Source organism: Buceros rhinoceros, unplaced genomic scaffold (assembly GCF_000710305.1).
Source record: "Buceros rhinoceros silvestris isolate BGI_N320 unplaced genomic scaffold, ASM71030v1 scaffold42114, whole genome shotgun sequence".
NCBI classification, from domain to species: domain Eukaryota; kingdom Metazoa; phylum Chordata; class Aves; order Bucerotiformes; family Bucerotidae; genus Buceros; species Buceros rhinoceros.
The window spans coordinates 45,532-64,881 of record NW_010408384.1 but is presented as its reverse complement, the minus strand read 5'-3'; the positions used below and the strand labels follow the sequence as shown (position 1 = coordinate 64,881).

Here is a 19,350-nt window from a genome sequence, read left to right as displayed (position 1 = left end):
ATTTTTATAGATACTTTTTTATAGATAATTTTAAAAAAAATTGCTTTCTCACACATCCTCAAGATTTTTTGCACCTCTGCCTAAATTTCATCTCTCGTTAGATCCTCAGATGAGCTTTCAGTGTACTTCTGTCTCCGTATTATAGTTCTGGGTGTCTGGTAATACCGTTATTAGCTGGTGTATAAACTTATCTATAGTTATTTATTAATCCTCTCGTTATACTGATTATGATATTGTAATTTTTTTCAGTGTACCTTGAGGACAGCTTTGTAAAATCTGGAGTGTTCAACGTGTCAGAACTTGTGAGGGTGTCCAGAAGTAAGTTATCATTTGCATGATTTCCAAAGCCTGCTGTAATCAATTGAAGGTTTTTTTTGCTTGAAGCTTTTTTTCTCACCAATTTTCCTCCTTTTAGTTCAAAACCATTACCCCTTGTCCTGTCACAACAGGCCCTGCAGAAAAAATTGTTCCCAACTTTCTTATAGGCCCACTTCAAGTATTGGAAGGCTGCAATAAGGTCACCCAATTTTGATAACTTCGACCACAGAAGTATAGTTCATCTTGCATGTGTTTGTAATAAAACTAACAGGAGTCTTCTTTTGTCTCTTCGGTACTTAAAGATTGAATCAATTTATTATGTGTACCTCTGCACAGCTTAATGGACTGATATGTTAATAAAATTACCTTCTATACGTTAGATCTGCAGCTTTTTAAGGTTGGCCTACACATCTTTGGATTTTGCTGAACCATCTGATTATTCTTTTAGTCTGTTTTTTAATTTGTAGCTCTTGAAAGAAAAGTTACAGCATGGATATTAAGGATAGCTAACTTGATGTATTGTACACTTGTGTTTCTTTTACTCATAGCGCTGACTGTAACTGAATTTCTGATTACCTTGGCTTGTTTTGGCATCAGAAACATTATGCACATGAGCATGTAAAAAAAAAAGTAAGATAAAATATAAATATAAAAGGGTAGGTGAAGCTTTTATTGCTGGAAGAAAATACAAAATAAATATAAATGAGAAGATATGTTTTGTTGACATTTAAGATTTTGTTGTAATAGTATGGCATAAAACCAGCACATATTTTCACTTGACATATTGCTTTCAGAATGTTTCTTTTCTCTGTTTAGTATCAATACTTCTAAAGTATTTCTCTTAAGACTTTATTAGGGGGTGAATAAAAGTACTTGAAATTTATAATTAGAAGTGTCCACAGTGATGACACCAACATTATAATGACTCAATGGTCCAGGAAAATCTTTTCTCCTGATGAGGTGAGGTCAAAACCAGTGAGGCACAAGTTTACAAAACTGTCTGTCCAAATTTTGCACAGGAGTTAATTCATACCCAGTCAGGATGCTTGAGGAATTTAATTAACTTAGTGAGGCTTAAGATGACTGTGTCATTTCATTTGCTGTGGTCAGAAATTAGTATTCAACAACTAAAATGATGTTAAGTTCTTCACAAAAATGCTGAGTGTTGCCATCCTGCAGTATTTAGATGTATTCTTTTTTGTGCTTGCTGAGGATATGGATTTGCTGGTTTAGGAGGCTGAGCAGGTGCAGAATACAGCTTTATTTTAGTTGTCAGGTGGTAAATACATTTTAAGGTATCAGGGCATTCAGGTTAAAAAAGAATATTGTTATGAAATCGTACCTTCTGCAGCTGTTACACACAATATACTTCTAATAACAAGCTTTAAAACATGTGGTTTCTGTGGGATTTCTTACCATGCATTTGTTTAACCTCAAGCCTCAACAGAGTTGTACTTTAACCTTCAGGAAAAACACAAACCTTCAAATACATTACACAACATGCAATTATTCTTTTAAGTGCCAAAGGTAGTTAAAATGCACGATGCAGAGACAGTGAACAAAGGTAAATACACCACAATATGTAACATATAATTTACTCTCGAAATGCCACAATGTACGGTACACAGAGTCTGTAAAGAGATGAAGGTGATGATGAGTCCGTGTGTGTTTGTGTGTAGGTGTATACATGCAAAGCAGTACCTGTGGCACTGGGTGAAAGAAAAAGGAGGCAGCAAAACATGCTGTCAACATAGAAGGCTATTATTTATACAAAAGAATTAACATGAAGGGAAAAAGGCTTTATGTGTCCCCAGGTTTGTTCTTTCCAGTTGTTTCAGTTCTTTACTAAATAATGTTAGCTGTCCTTATAAATCTTACCTCATTCATTACAAAAATTCTTCTACAGAAGACTTGACCTTTTGCCAAGGTTTGTGTTACATTTTTCTTGTTGAAGATTCCAGGTGATCTGTTATACAACAAATATATTGTGTCTGCATAACTGCTAAGGGATTTCTAGGGACTGGGGAAGATAATCCACATTTTTAGATATATGAACATGAATAGAACTTGTCTGTCTTTGGTTCTTGCAAGTGGCAGAATATTAGATACGTGTAGCAACATCTTGTTTTTCCCACTGTTCAGAATGAAAAGAGAAACAAAATTATCTTTGACTTGTTATGATGATGTGTTTTTCAGCACCCATAACCCAGGGAACTGGAGTGAACTTCCCAATTGGAGAGCTTCCAAGCCAGCCGTATTACCATGATATGAATTCGGGTGTAAACCTACAGAGGTCCCTGTCCTCTCCACCAAGCAGGTAGAAACTCAAAATAAATGCTAATGTAAAACCAGGTTTAATAGTGTAGGACGCACAATTCCCAAATAGCCTGCTATTTAACGAATTCCCTCTGATTGTGTGATGTACACAATCTACGTATAAATATATGTTACATATCTTGTGATGTGAAGTGGTGTCACTGTTGCCTTGTTCCAAGAGAACAGCTACGCATCCTGAAGCTACTGCTGAGCTGCAGAAAGGCCTAGCAGCCAGGAGCCTACTGACAGGACTTGATGCCACAGGGCAGTTGCAGGCAGAACCTGTCTCTGAGGGCTCGCTCTTGGACTCCCATCTTAAAAGCTGTGTTGAGCAGATACTGTTTCCTTTGGAAAGTGTATAAAGACAAGACATCTTTATCCATGGCATCATCCCAGTGCATGAAAGTGTGTTTTCTGCCTCACTCTTACAAGGGACATTTCCCAGCATAGTTGGAACAATGAGAAGCACGTGAGGTGGTCACAGAATCTAATTTTTCTCAAGAGTCTCCATGTGCCTGATACATGCAATTTGATCTGAGGGATCCAACTCTTCATTGCTTCAATGTGCTCCCTTCTCCCAGCTCTGAGAAAGACCCTGTTCCCTCCCTCAGGAGCAGCTGTCAGGCCCAAAGAGGTGCAGAACGTGCTGTGCCCTCCTTCTGACTCCTAGATAATGTACTGTCTGTCCGTGGAGCCCTTTTGTTTTCTGAGACTGTCCAATGTACCCTGAAGTATAAGTACTATAGGACCTCTCATTGCCCCACGTTTCAGCACACCATTGCATTAGGAAGTGTTTGCATAGTGGGACAGGATTTAATGGGACTGTCAGGGTGCTGGGGTGCTCTTCCACAAGTGCCCGGTGCTTCTGAGTGGTTTTGCTCATATTCCTCTATTTCATTCCATTGTATTTTAGCTTGACAGTTCACCTAGTGCATTTTAGAAATGGATAGATTAATTATCACAATTGTCTAAATAATAATGATAAAGAGGATGATAATGTTGATAATAATAATGGTGAAATCATCCAACCACATCATCCGGTTTTTCTGTGGCAGTTAGCATAACAAGTTCAGTATATATTGTTACAAAGAAACGTGTCTTCTCTCCACTGTGTTGAAGTGCTGCCTGCTTTTATATAGTGTGACTTGAAATTTGGGACTTTCGTTGTTTTTATTTAAACTAGTCTAAAATGAAAAGTCTTTGTGTCAGGTTAGACCTCTTTGAAAAGCCTAGGATTTTTACCTGGTGAAATATAGTAAACAGCATGTTTTCCTTATTAATACATTCAGAAAGTTCATGTTTTACCTTGACTTTATTAGTAATGCTTTTCCAGTACTCTGTTTTGCTTTCAGGGTTTCTGCGTAGTGTATAACGCTCTCATGACACAGCCTTTCTTTGGTAGGTTACAGGAACTGATTTCTTGGTTGGTCAGCCAAATGCTGGTAGACTTTTATATGTCACCCACTCATATAATCTCTGAGATATTAAATTACATGAAAAATGCAAACGTATCTGCCTTACCTATTAGAATCATAGAATCAACTAGTTGGAAGAGACCTTTAAGATCATCGAGTCCAACTGTTCACCCTGCACTGTCAGGGTCCCTAAACCATGTTCCTTAGCACCACACCTACATACCTTTTAAACACTTCAGGGATGGGCATCTCCCTGGGCAGCCTATTCCAATGCTTCACAACCCTCCCTGCAGAGACATTTTTCCTGATATCTAACCTAGATCTCCCCTGGCACAATTTAAGGCCATTCCCTCTCATCCCGTCACTGGTTATACTGTTAAATAACGTCATCTATCTAAGTTAATATAAGCTTTAATGTCCACTCTTTTCTGCTTTGTATGCCTGAATTACTTTATACTGAAAAGTTTGTTGAAATCCAAACAATTTATATACCACTAGCTGCATATCATATTCACTGCCAAATCTCACATTACTTCAACAGCAAAAGACCCAAAACTATCTCCATAGATGAAAATATGGAGCCAAGCCCAACCGGAGACTTTTATCCTTCTCCAAATTCACCAGCTGCGGGGAGTCGGACATGGCATGAAAGAGATCAAGGTGCGTAACACAGGACTGTTTTACCTCAAAATATGTTCAAGTATACAATAAATCTCTACATCTGCCCTTCTATTACTGCAACCACATAATTTTTCCATCTGATGATTGTCTTACCTATTGTTGTGTGGCAAGTGAGGTACTTGATATTGTGGGTGCTGTTGATTAACCAAGGTGGATTTTGAGTACAATGGTTGCAAGTAAAAATGAAAACATCTTCATACTATGGCTGTGTCAACAAATTTACTTAGTTTACTGTCACCGTGACAGACTCCTGCATGTGTGTTTAGTTCATACTATGTGACTCAGAATACATCCAGTAGGGTCTTTTCTGAAAAGCCCATGCATAGCTCTGTGGAAGTATATCCGTATGATAAAGGGTGTCGGTAAGTGTTGTGTTTTGGGTTATCAGAAGCAAGGAACACGTTGGTGTGGAGAAGAAAGTTATGGCTGTCAAAAGAGTAAAAGTGAATGTGATAACTTTCCCTCATGCTATCTTGATGTTTTGTAAACCTAGATGCCAGCGTGGTCTTTCCCCTCACTTTTGTGGTGCGAAAACATATTTAAACTTGCATATATTTGAACAGTGTTGGTTAATGGATCCTGTGGCTGAGGTGCTGCAGCTATTTGGAGAGTCTGTGAAATGTACTGCACCGTATGTAAAAGGGAAATAGAGAAAAAGTCATGCTGTTAACTTCCTTTGATCTTCTAATGTTTGTCCTTGTTTTCCCCGTCCACTCCTCAATGTTGTTGCCACTTCTTCAGTATCTGACTGACCCTTTGGTCTTTCCTTATTTTTATATTGTTTTAGGCTGCTTTTTTTTCTTTTCTTTTTTTTTCCTGTTAAGTTTTCTTTTCATCTCCACGTGCAGAGTAGCGTGTGATTGGTATTTAATTTAGTGGCCTTTTATTTTAACATTTTCATTATAGTTGGTCTCATTTTCCTCTGGTTCTGCCTGCCCTCTGATTTGTGTGTTCTCATCATTAGTCTGTTCCACTCACCCAGTGTTTTCTGGTCTTTTGCTCTGTCCTTTCTTTTGTACTTTTTGTTTTTCATGGAGGCTCTGATATTTCCTTATTTCTGTGAATTTCTGCTGTTTGCAGCATTCACTGTTAAATTAAAAAAAAAATCTTGCCCATGGCTTTGCATAACCAAACTCAAGAACAGCAAAATAGCAGTTCCACCAGCCAGTATCTTCCCCCTTGTGCAAAATATTTTCTTTTGTGACTATTACCTGTTTTGCCATGAAACTTTATTACGGTTTTTCTTAAAAGACAGGATTGTACCTCAACTGATTTTTGTGCTCTTTAAATAATTTTTTGGGGAAAATTGTCTATCACTCCTCTTGAAGTGCTCTCTACATATCCCCACTTGTAAAAGAACTGCTTCTGTACTGCTGAGTAGGCTGTAGGATCTTCCTAGAAATGCAGTGCCACATGGAGAGCTGAGTCCAAGTCCTGCTGGTGGAGCCTTTTGCAGATGATCTCTATAGTTCCCAGCTATCTCAACTGCTTTTGAATCATTCCACTTGCAAAGAACTGTGCTCTGTGAACACTGGATTTGTTCAGTTTTACCAGCCTTCTTCGTGTCGCATTTATCATTAGTGAACAGTGTTATTGTTCAGATTGTTTGAGTAGATTTACAATGAACCTTTACTTAATTTCTGTCCCATTGGGTAGCTAGACTTCTGGATTGAATCAGGCTTTAATTCTCTCTGTTTGTTTAATCAACCAGAGAACTCCAAAAGATGAGAGAGAAGGAAAGAGGTAGACTTTAATCAGTGTATTACATTTTTGCTTCCTGGAATTTAGATTGCTCTCTGAATATCCTCTTCTCCAGCACTGCTGGGACTAGTGAAATTTTATCAAACCATGGCAGAGAGGTTCTCTTTGAGACACTGTAAGGACTTTATTTTTGCTTTAAGATGTTCTTCTGTTCCTGCAGAGGGACAGGTACACCACCATCCTGTCTGAAAACCATTATACTGGGAGTAGTGTAAGCTTTTTCCCCCTAACCATTTGTGTTTGGCTCCAACCAGTTTCTGAGATTATCCTGCTGCTGCAGAAACACTGTCAGGTAGTGACTGCAGTGCCTGTCCTCGGTACCTGCCCTCACTGGAAAGTGTTATGTGGCAGCTCCTGGCATATTTATTCTGCTGCCAGTTTGTTAGATGCTTTGATATCATCTTCATACTAGCATATATCTATGTAAAGCTCCTCTTGGACACAGAGGTCTTACCAGGATATGGTATTTGTGAAAGCCTATATTCTGTTTCCATTTGCAAGTGAAAAGAAAATAGAAATAAAAGTTTGGAAATGGTTTCTATGCCAGAGATGTACGCAGAGGAATCATGTTTATGGGTAAGTAGCTTCTCTTTCACTCTGATGCAATTTTAACTTTCCTAAGAAAACCAAGATCAGAAATAGGGTTGGTATTAAGATATTATTAATTTCAGTTTCACCATCTCGGTTTTGAATCTCAAAGAGCAGTCTCTAACTTCTGACCTGAAACAGATTGAGTTTCTTCATCTGCATGTATAATATATTTTCATAGAAAAAGAAATATGTTTGAAAGATTCTTTTATCATGAAGGCTTTTAATATATTTATTTAGCTGCATTTGTAAAGTAGCAGAAAGGAGATGACAGTGGTAGTTGGGAACTGGAGATAGTATCAATAAAACAATGATAGCTGAAACAGATTGGAATAAGGTAGCTAGGAGCTTCACAAGTGCCTCAGTGGTATCAAATCATTTTGACAGAGAGTGGGACAAAGATGAATGGGTAACACAGAAAACGTGACAGATGAAAATTCGCAGTGAGGTGGAAGAGATCAGATCAACATTTTGTTGTGAAAAACAAATGCCGTGTAGTTTGGCATTCTCCTCTCCACATCAGGAGAGGAGTGATTCTGTATGAGTGATTCTGGTGTAATCCTCATAGTTTCTACAGCTTCTCTACTGTGCGAGCATGCATCATGAAGAGTAGGAACATGACTACGTGGTTGATAAGATTTCCAGATGCGTTATATTCTACTTTAGAGGAGTTGGCTCTTTAAAGATGTAATTCTAGGTAGAAGAAAGTAAGCGTATCTGAAAAATGGGAACTTTAGCTGCAATAAGGTGATCAAAGCCAATCCATAAAGGGTTATGAGCAGTGGCTTCATTATCCAATGCTCTAGTATTGTTATGCATGTTATTGTTCTGATATAAAAACATTAAAAACTCCAATTGATCGAAATTAATATTAAAAATAAATTTTCATTTATATTTATTGAATTCAGATTATAAATCCTTATGGAAGAAAGAAAAAGCTTGTGAAGCCATGATACTATCCTGGAGTCCTTCATTGGCTTGCAAAAGTTTCTGACTATTTTAAAAATACATGTAACCACAAAAGTATATGTAACTTTCAAAAACAGATAAAAGAATTGCTGTGGATTTACAATGTTGGTTTTGAGTTTGCATTCATTCAGTCATTGTGGGAAGATTCTGTAGTTTGTGCCATTATTTCTGCTATGTTAAAATACTTAAAATATTACTCTATTTGTATGATTTTTTGAAATAGGTGTAAGTTCTTCATGGAGAGCAAATAGGCAGGTTTATAACTGTGAAGTTTTCTCTGAACCTTTCTCTTTGCCATTATCCCTCCAAGTAACTAACCATATTCAGAAATTCCTAGAGCCTAAGAAAATGGAAAAGTCTGAGAATGGTGCATTTCTTAGAAATAGAGTCCTAACATGACAATTAAGAGTTAACTTTTGTGTCTGCTGTCAGATCTTGCGCAACTTATTCATTCTCTTTCCTACTTTATTTTTTCCAGTTGAATGTCTTACTAGCTTCAGTAACGTCTGGATCATGTCTTACTTAGGTTTCTAGCAACTGGAAATTTACCTAGATCGAAAAAGTAGTTTGTTGTAAATCTCTTTCAGTCTTCCTTTTTCTAGGTTGCTGTTCTTTACATGCTTCTATATTAAACAACATTCTGAGTTCATGAAGTAGTGTAGTAATATTTTTATGAAATAGATGGAAGTTGCTGTATGAGTAAATTTGCTGAGTGTTTACGAATTCTGAGGAGGAAACAATTTTGTACAGTTAAAAAAAAATACCCCCTCATTTGGAAGAGAAAGTTATTAAAAATATAAACTAGCACCTACTGCAATGGACAAAAAATACTTCAGATCTAATAGGCTAAGTTCGGTTGGTGCAGATCTTTATTTACTAACTGGTAAGTAAATCAGGTACCTTTTCCTTAACTCATAATGAAATAAGAGTCTTAGAAGAACAGAGCACAGCCTGTGCATCTACGGCTTCCCTTCTAAAAGCTAGCTTCACAAAGTGCGTTAACGTAATTGCAGACAATTTCAGTATTTGTCCTTGAGATCAGTTTCACTCTTCTAGTGCCACAACATTGTGTATGTTGTAAATAAATAAAATAGGGTTTATCACCAAAGGACTCTGGTCATTAAAAAAGTGGAGAGATTCATGTGGATTTGGATTTCTGTAGTAGTCAGGTGTCTGGAAATACTGAATGTCAATATACAATGAAGTGAATTTTAATTTTACAGTTTCTTCATCATGTTCACTCTCTTACACCTCACCCACCTCTACCAACAGTCAAGAGTCAAGATGCCAGCATACCATTAAAACTGAAATAGCTGGACCGCCTTCACCTGTTGATTGGCCAGCAGCTGTTGGATGCTCCACTTCTCAGGTCCCGAACCCCTTTGTTGGATACCCCTCTTCTGGACACTTGTCCCCTTTTGATTTCTCCCCACCCACTGGACACTCCTTACCCATTGGGGTCCTTCCTGATGGCTCTTTCCTCCTTGGGCCTTCTTCTCATGGACTCTCAAAGATGGATGTTCTCATTTCTGAAGTGAGGGAACTAAAAGAGGAAGTAGTTAATGTGGTCCAGGAGTTGAGAACAGTAACAGGTCACCTTGGCTTTTTGGTGGACTGTGTTGGACAGAGATCAGGACTTTTTCCATCTCATGGTGCTCCTTCTGAAGGCTAATGCTTTAGAAACTCGTAGTTTCCATCTAACAGATGAATTCATCTTGCGAAGGTTTATCTTGATGAATATCTATTAAATGTATTTCTGTTTTTCTGAATCAGCCTGAGTTCTCAAAATACTTGTATGTGAAAGCATGTTTTAAAGAAATTTATGTTGTTAGTAACCTCTGTTACATCTGCTTTTGTGTTTTTTAACATTTTGAGATAATCTTTTATCAGTGTGTACACACACATACATTCATATATATATATATATACACACCCATACACACCTTACGGATCTACCTGAATTTTCTGTGTTTTTAACTACTATAATGTGTGCACAGTAGTCAAATGCTGCCATTTGATGAGTTTTCATAACTTCACATTCATAAAATGGGAGGTATTTTTCACCAAGAATAACTTTTCAAAGTGTGTTTCTGGAAAAGATTCTTAGCCATGGCTTCTCTTAGCCTGTTGGCTGCTCTGATGCTGCAAGTGGCATCATGGTGACAAACAATAGCATTGACAAGGAAGACCTGGGAGGCCTCAAGCTGGGTTCTCCTCTTTCTTCCTGGTCGCAGAACAAGACATTGGTAGTATTCAATGAACAGGCATTATGACTACTCGTTAAAAATCAATAGTTCTGCTATAATAGTTAAATCAAATCTAAAAACAACACAGAATTGATTTACTGTGGTTTTCCGTAGTGGCAAATTTACGAGAAAAACTGCTGGTATGTAAAATAAGTTAAACATTACTTTCATAAAGGTGAAGAGTGCTTTCTTATCCTTAGAGCTTGAAAGGCACTAGGTATAGAAAAATAGGTGAAGGAACTTCCAATCTTATTTAATTAAAAAATTGGAGAAAGAGAAAAAATGCCATAAATAGGACACTAAACCCATTAACTTCAAATGAGTGAAGTTGCTTGTACATCAAGAAAATTTATATTGTCCATTATTGGGTGAGGATGATGTTAAGTTTATACTTTCTCAAAAAATAAAGGAACAGAGATTATATCTGTTTTTCTGTTCTTAGAATAACTTCAGACCAATTTACAACTTGTTGATAAGTAACTTCTGATATTCAGAGCAGCAGATGAGGAAGTTTCTATTCTGGGCAGAGCAGGGACTTGACTTTTCCTTCAGCCCATGTACACTTCGGTTTCTGAATGAATGAAGAGTTATAAGATGTTTAGTAATACAAAGACAAATATAGTAGGAAATACAGTAGGAAGCATACAAAAAGATCTGCTTTTTTGCCTTCCTGGAAATGGCTGTTATTTGCTCAATAAAGTGCACTGTAAAAAAAAAAAATCTCAATATAGGTTCTTTGTCTTTTGTTTTGGTTAATATGTTGTGTCAAGGCCTATTACTTAATGTTTTTGAATATAGTTAATGTGATTTGAATATAGTCAGGGCTAGTATACGCATCTCCCATACACATCAATGAAAGATGTAGGTGTAAAAGGATATTTATCGTGTTCATCACTTACTCTGTGATGAACTTCACAATAGGGCAACATCCTATTTCCTTGATGGTGACCGTAGAAGTCATTTCATCGAAATTAGTGATAAAATCAATGTCCTGATGCACGACTTGTCCCAGTAGCTATTATATGTAATTGTCCTGTTCTGATATTGCTGAATAAGAAATTTCATTGGTATGTTTGAAACTGATCAGCTCCTATTAGAAATTGAAGCTTACTTACTATTCTGTATGAAATAACTGGTGTGGTACAGAATATCTTCAGTTACCAAAAGAATAAGTATTTAGTATCTTATGAATAATAGGTATCTGCACTGACTTCCCCCCCCCGCCCCGTTATGGTACATACATGAGATGGAAAAAATTAATCTAGTCTACATATTGCAACTTTTTTTAGGCACCTCTGCTTTTTGTCTTCATTGACAGATTCTTTGTTTCCATGCTGTGTACACAGATATATTTGAAAAGGTTCTTATTTTCTCGTTTTTACTACTTTCATACAAACTGTATCAAACTTGATCAAAGTAGTATATTTCAGTGTGAGTTAATGATTTTATCCCAGTTGAAAACCGTTCCCCGGATGGACCTACAATTAAATTACTATAGCACACCTATTAAACCTTCCTAAACTATTACCGGTGTAGAATATAATAGTAATAAAAAGGAGATGCCATAACCTAATGCTAATATCTAAATGCTTCTAAATCAATGACTTCCCTTATATTGTTTTATCTCAAATGCCTCTTTAATGTTATTACAGTAGAAACTGGGAATATTTTCTGACTTTTTCAGTTAAGGTTACAATATTGATTTCATTTTCTAGCCAAGTTCCTTGGGTTCTCAGCATTACATGAGATGTTATAGCTGTGCATTTTCCCTTGGAGTCTGGATGACTTTCTGTAGCATAATTTAATAAATGACTAAAATGTACTCTAAAGTCTTTATAATTTGTTTGACTTTTTAATAAAATTTTTTCACAGTCTCCCACAACACTTTTAGATCACAGTTATCTACTGGAATCACATCTCCTAGCCATGATTCCTAGACAATTAAATGGCCCAGTCCATTTCTGAAGTGTTAGGTTAAATAAAAAAGTAGAAGCCACTGTAAATGCTTGAGGGTTATTTATGCAGTGCAGAGTACTTGCAGCGTTACGTGGCCCTGTTAATGACACTAAATATATTTGTTATAATACATTCTTTGTGGCAGCAATGTTGTCATTTTGGTCTCTTGCTTTTTGTCTCTATGTCCAAAGTCAGCTCCATTACTTGCGGTGCCCGCTCCGTGTTTACACAGGTAGATACCCCACTGAGCTCTGAATTACTACCAAGTTCTTCCCATGCAACATCTGATGGACAGTGCTGGTACAGAGGTGGCTGGATAAATTGAAGAAGCAAGGCATGAGAGGCTGCAGAGATGGAGTCTGGCACACTGCTGCCAGACCCTGTGGGTTAGAGCTGGTGGAGTCATTCTCACCTTCTTCCAACAGCAATGCCCGGCTCTCCATGGTGGCACCTGTGTCTTGAGTGTCTCACAGCTGGACAGTGGTTCTGATAGGCCAGCTTTACACCAGCAGATCAGTGCATGGAATAAAATGTACTTTTTTCTCCTCACAAGAAACAATGCGGGTGTGATAACTTAGCCATTTGTATTGTGAACCTTTCCTAGGTTTGCAGTTGCTCTTTGACAGGGAGTGGCAGGGATTAGAATGAAGAATTGATGCCCACTGTTCCTGCAGGATAGTGTGCCATAATTTCAGCCTAATCTTAGTGGGAATAGATATAAATTTAAATAGGAATAATCTTTTCAGTATGGCAGTTAATTACTTACATGTCATACGATACTGTCAAACAACCGTTATAGGATGAGGTCTGCATGTCCCATCCTACTATTAGGTATTTTTTGAAATTGCTTTGCCACGTGGATTTTTTTGATGTGTTCGTATTCAATATAATGTTCTAATCTGACCATCATGGTTTACCTTTTCTCCTGGTTTATAAACTGTCTCTTGTTAAAACTCAAAAATTGAAAAAAAAAGTTTTTAATTCTAGGAAATGTGCGTGCAACTTTCCAAATTACCCTAACTTAAGTAATCATGCATGAGAATTATACTTTTCAAAAGGCAGTCTATGTAATTTTAACAGGAACTGTAGTGAGTTGTTTTGCTTTCTGTCTGTAAAAAGTAGGATAATCAGGAATGCAATGTAGAAATTTGGTTGTACACCTTTATATAGTTAGTCACGTGCTATCAGAAAATATCCTACAACTTTTTCGTATAGAGGCTTGCCTGGATTTTCAGTCCTCTTACCCCCCAGCTGCCCAAGTATGCTGGGAGATAAGGACAGTTAGATACAAGCCTTCTATCTTTTGTCCAAACCTCTTTCTGCTGTGGAAAAGAAAATCAAGGTTACCGTATCCCACAGAATGTTAACTGTTCGCAGTGGAGGCAGCATTCTGCAAGTCTGCACGTGGGTAAGGATGGGAAGAGTAATGTTTACTCCATCTAAAGGGTTTCTGACTCCCATGTTTCAGTTGTTTGAAAGTTCTCACATAATTTTCTTCTCTTAAATACATTAATACTTATTGAGCAATGTAAAATAAAATAGTGTAATTTATTAGAAAAGATTAATAGAGAATAGAGGAATAATTCACTTGGTGGTGTAAGAAATTTACTCTCGTTTTGCTGTAGCTTTTCTGAATTGCCATGTTGTAGTGTTTTGCTCGCCAGACTGCAGTACCGAAAATGGCATAGTCTAGTTCCTTTTCTTAGGCTATTCACGACAAATCACAAAAGATATTACACTGAAATGGTTTCTCTGTTGTCAAATGGCAAAACAGCACAACAGAGTGTTTGATTAGCCTGGGGCATGGTTCCTGATAGGAAAACCAGAGTCACAGTCTGGTAGACTGGATTGTGCAGTATTGGAGGTGCTCCTATGAAAATCACATTGGCGCAAAGTAGGCTGATTTGAAGATGAGAGGTTATCAGATCTGTGTACACTGAAATATTCTGCTCTAGTATAAAATTTTCTTATATAAAATGCTTTTCTACTCTTGATGTAGAAGCAAAACTAAAACAGAGATTGGGTTATTAAATGTGAAGAGAGGAGCAGTTCTCTTCAAACTGTCACACTGGCTGCTCTACCAGTTCAGGACGCTCTCAGCTGCTAAGCAACATACAGATATATTTTCATGTAAGACATCACTGTTTCGCTCAAAAGTCAGTACAAAGGCCTTCATACTAAGAATTGCTATACATGTCTCAGAAGGTCACGGAACGGAACTGATCGTGATTTATTTGTTTGCTTGTGTGTTTTATTTTGTTTTTCCACTCAGGAAAACATAGATGATAAGAAATGAATTTTGCATGAAAATAAATAAATTTTTAGGAGGCCTTCCGATCTCTGCCTGATTTTGAACAGGAAGTCTAGTAAGTCTTTCTCTGTTCTAGGCATCAAGTATCTCAGACACCAAGCTGTTCAAGCACATATGTCTTTTCTTTTTGTTCACAAAAATATGCCTCCTTTTCCATGAAAAAGATAAATGAATTAAAATATTTTGATTTTTCGGGATTCTTGGTTTCCATCCAGCACCAGTGCCAAGTCTTTAGGACAGCTATAACAAAGCCCTTTTCTTACAAATGAGAGGTGGTTGTGCTTTAGAGTCACTCAGCTGTCAATATTCAGTGTTAGGTGCCTTTTTACAACATACAGTTGAGAAATATGCTCACAACATTAAAAAATGCTTACAACATTAAAGGAAATAAGAATGAGCACATCTGAAAACTGGTGATGCTGGCTCTGCCTGCACAGAGTGGCTCTGCTTGTTCTTCACATACACAGATGTAAACCAAAACTGATTTTCCTGAGCACAGTGGGATTTGTCATGACTCATCATCATCACCCAGCTATCCAGCCTAAATTTAAAATCTTACTTAAATTTTCACACATGCTTCGCACAAGTGTGCCTACCAGATGTGGTGGAGGCAGTGGAAATTGATGCCCAGATGAATGTGATGTATGTAGTGTATCCTAGGTACTGACTCTGGGAAAAGAACAGTTTTTTTAAAACTGGAGCATGAAAGGTGCTTGTCAGTGGTGCTGTGGACTCTATAGCTTTCCTGCTTTCACTCGTGTGATATATATATATACAGTAAGATGAATGTAGTTTTATCTTGCTTTCTTTAGAGGAAAACTATGCTAATGAGTTGCAAATGAATCTTCCAGATTGTTGTCTGCAGGAGCACACCTTGTAAGGAAAGACTTATGAAACTAAGCACTAGAAAAGCTATTAATAAGAAGAGTTAAATAATAAACTGGATTAAAAGAGATTTAATATTTGTATATGGTTTCTTCTTACTCTGCTCATGAGCATGTTTCATGAGCAAGAAAGAGAAGCTGCCACGTTGTGGTGGTGAGCAAGAAAGCAGATCAGGTGTCCAGAAACAGTCAGGTGGATGTTTGAACTTGCCCTGGATCACTGGCTGATTCCAGTCAGGTGGCTTGCCAAGTGGTATGCCAAGGTGACATTCACCCCAGGAGCTGCCTGGATGACAAGCTGCTTCAGACTGAGGAAGAGGGTCTTTGCTTTGATGAGGAGATTACCAAAACTCACATCTCATTAGTGTTTCCTAAGGTTCTTTGGAAATGAACAGTAGTTTCATTAAAGGCTAATGTAAATGCATTTCTGCACACCTTCCCTGCAGCATTTTATCACTTTAGAATTGATCAAGATTGTTGTCTTGGGCTGTCTTGAACAGCTATACATCTGGAGCACCATTTGTGCAAGCTGCTGATGAACAGGCTACATACGCTCTGCTTCACAGCATCTTTGCTGCCTTATATGCGGACAGATTTACCTCATTGGGAGCTGAGATGATCTAACTCTTTTCATTTGCATAAACCCTTTTCTGTTTGATGGGATGCTTTAACATGAATAACATGCTACCTGTTTGGGTGCATACATACTGTATCTCCACAGTAATACGAGAAACAGGCAAGAGTGATTTGGAACAGCACTGAGGAAAAAAAAAATCCGATTTTTCACATTTGAGGAAAATTCTCAGCAGGACAGGGCACAGTGTCTGATTAATATGGACCTTTGATAACTTTGTCCAAGTTGGCATCTTTATGTTTTTCATCTGTACTTAGCATTTTTTCCAAAAGTCTAAAAATAAATCACACTTAAAACTGCTATTTTCATTCTCAAAGTAGTAATGATTGGAATCGCATTCCTGAAGCTTTGACACAGACATGAGTGCGAGTGACCTATTTTTATGACCTCTGTTTGTCATTCATTATGTAATTATCAATATATAGCTAAGCTCCATGCAGCTACTAGACTATAGCTCATATGGAAAATGTTTTCAAATGAGAAAAATGTGTGTTTTCTATGATGTAGAAGCTACTAGTAAAATCATATGAAGTCTCACCGTCACTTTATTTAAAGCACTGTTTCTTACAAGCAAAATTAAAGACAGTGAAAAACTGTTTTGCATTTTAATTTTTTTTCCCACTTTTTGTAGCTGGTAACTCTCCAAAGAAGTGTAGCTTGCATGTTTTCTGTTAGAGCTTTAAGCCTCCTCTCTTGGTCAAGGAGGAGACGGCTGCAGCCTTTCTTTCTAACCTATACCAACAGTCACAGTTCTGTCTCTCTCGTTGGTTGCGTTTGTTCTTTGGCAGTGGCAAGAGGATGACCGCTCCGTTACGATGACCAGGCACACACCAGGGGGCTGTGGAGGGGAAGGGGCTATGTGAATTACTTCTGAATGCGAAGTGCATTGTTTTAGCAAAGAAGCTGCTGCCTGCACTTCAGCTGTTATTCTTTGCAGTTGCCTGTGTTACACACAATGAGACTTCTTCTGAAAGTACTTCATGGGGTTTTGCTGTGCAGGGTGTGCTAAAGTCACTGTTTTGATGGATAATGAGTATTTTTATGGCACTGATGTATTTTCCATTTCTGACTACCAGTTACATTCACCTTGATGAGGAAACAATCTTCTGTATGAGTTCACTGCCATTGCTTTGTAATTCATGCATGTCTTTGTAATTCAAGTTTTCTGTGTGCTAACCACAATTCTTCCGTAAAGTAGGAGAGGAATAAATTACACATTTTTAAAACAAATGCTAGGGCTATCACAGTCACCAATCATCTTTTCAGTAGATTCTTTTCAAACTAGTGATGCCACTGGGGGGTTAATGGATACTCTGATTACATGTGTTTCATATAGCCTGCTGCTTTTGACGAACTAAAATATTTCGGTTTTGAAAAACACAACAACTTATGGTTGTTTAATGTCGTAACAGTCAACAGCCGAATTAAATCTCTCCTGTGTTCCAGACATCAGAGCAGCTGACACACGTAGACCTTCAGGAGCTAGGCAGCTCTTTCTTTCCTGAGTTCTTTTGTTGAATATGAGGTTTACATAAGGAAGAGATTTTATACTTCCTAGGCCATGTTTTTGTGTTTGTTTTTTTTTTGGGGCGGCGGGGGGGGGGAGGGGGGTGGTTTTTTGTTTTGGTTTTTTGGTTTTTTTTTTTCCTTAGAGAGACTTAAGTGCAGTACTTCTAATATGGAATAAAATTAAACTGTTTGTACATTCTGTCATTTGTGATAGCATATATCTGGTAGAGTAACAAGATATTTGGTCACTGCTGAGTTCTGTACAACTGCAGATGACCACAGCATTGCAGTGGGAGTCTGTGTATACGAGCTGTTAGGCACACATCTGTTTTTCTCAGACTGTGACATTACAGCGTTTCTGCATGCACAGAACCACAGTACAAAGACAACAGCTGGTTAATTTTGTCCTGGGCTTTTATAAAACCCTACCTCTGTTGTGGAGGTATGAGAATTTTCTTTCTTTGATGGTACTAGGTCTTTATGTGAAGAAGCTAGGGCTGTCATTTGAACAGAAAATAAAATGTAATGAAATATTTTAACATCATTCCAGAATTAATGTGCCTTCTTATCATGGTTTGCCTATGCAAAACTCAATTTAAAAAAAATTCAGTCTTGGAATTTTAAAAAAATATTTCTTAGCTTAACAGGATGTATTCAACAAAACTGTAACAGTTTGACACCTTTGTCTTTGCTACCTGCTGATAGATTCAAAGGAACAAAATATTCCTCCATTTTCTTCTTCAACAGCAATTTATTTACTAAATTTTTATAGGACAGCTAGAGGTGCTGCTGTCAGCACTCAGTGTTTTTGATAACTATATAAAATTGCAACGTATCAGGATAATAAAAAAGCATACAGTAACCATAGTCATTTCTGTTAAGACTGAATTAGTGCCGAATTGCTGCATTGTAAAGCAATTCCTCACGCTTGCTGAACCTTTCAGGACATCTAGGAAATTAGTAGACTGAGTCGTCAGGTCTAAAGGGGAGCAGGGTAGTTATTACAGGGAGATGGTGGAGGGACACTGGCAGAGTCTGCTCTGGGTCTAGTGCCAGTGCCTTATGCAGGGCTTGACAGTGGGATAGGACAGAGTGGACAAGCAGTCTCTCAGTTTGTTGGGTTTTGCTCTAAATACAGCTTTCAGGGTGAAAACCCGCTCTTAAACTTGTGCCAATTCAGAAGGCACTGGTCCAGTTTGGTCTCAGTAAGACACTCAGATTTTGCAGGCCTGTCTTTGACTTCCAAGATAACTGTATGCCCCCCAGAATAGCGGGAATATGTGCCAATATTAAAAGTGCCAAAATCACCGTAAGGGCTAACATGGTCCATGTAAGAAAGTCAGCTGCAATGTGGTCCGGGTCTAATAAGGAAAGTACTTAAGAAATTACCTTTGCCTTAAATATGAGTTAGTCCCATTGATTTGAAATGGAACCCACTTAGGATATTGACTTTAAAATAGTTTGGTGCAAAGTGCAGCAAATGTCAATTTAAACTTTCAGAAAGAATACAGTATTTTGCTTTATTCAATATCAATAACTCTGCATGACAGAAATCACACGTGTCCCTACTACTGTGTTATCTTCACACACCGAGCTCTAAAGACATGTTGTTGTTCATAGGGAAACTGGATGGATGAGGTGGGAAGGCTGATACTTGAGACATGGAAAATACAAGATAGAGAAGTTAACGTATCGTGTATTCTTAGGAACCTTATATTATTTCACTATGGCTTTGGGAAGGATGAGGGATGGGTTTTGAGAA

At 37.6% G+C, this 19,350-nt stretch overlaps 1 protein-coding gene across 1 annotated transcript in view; it reads left to right on the top strand.

The window, feature by feature from the left end:
• The first annotated feature begins 257 nt into the window (after window positions 1–257).
• NFIB (nuclear factor I/B) overlaps window positions 258–19,350 on the top strand; it is a 55,788-nt gene continuing 36,695 nt past the window's right edge. The window contains exons 1-3 of the mRNA XM_010134847.1: window positions 258–318; window positions 2,515–2,635; window positions 4,591–4,709. Of these exons, the coding sequence (XP_010133149.1) occupies window positions 2,586–2,635; window positions 4,591–4,709 (169 nt within the window). The 5' untranslated portion in view covers window positions 258–318; window positions 2,515–2,585. The remainder of the gene's footprint in view (window positions 319–2,514; window positions 2,636–4,590; window positions 4,710–19,350) is intronic.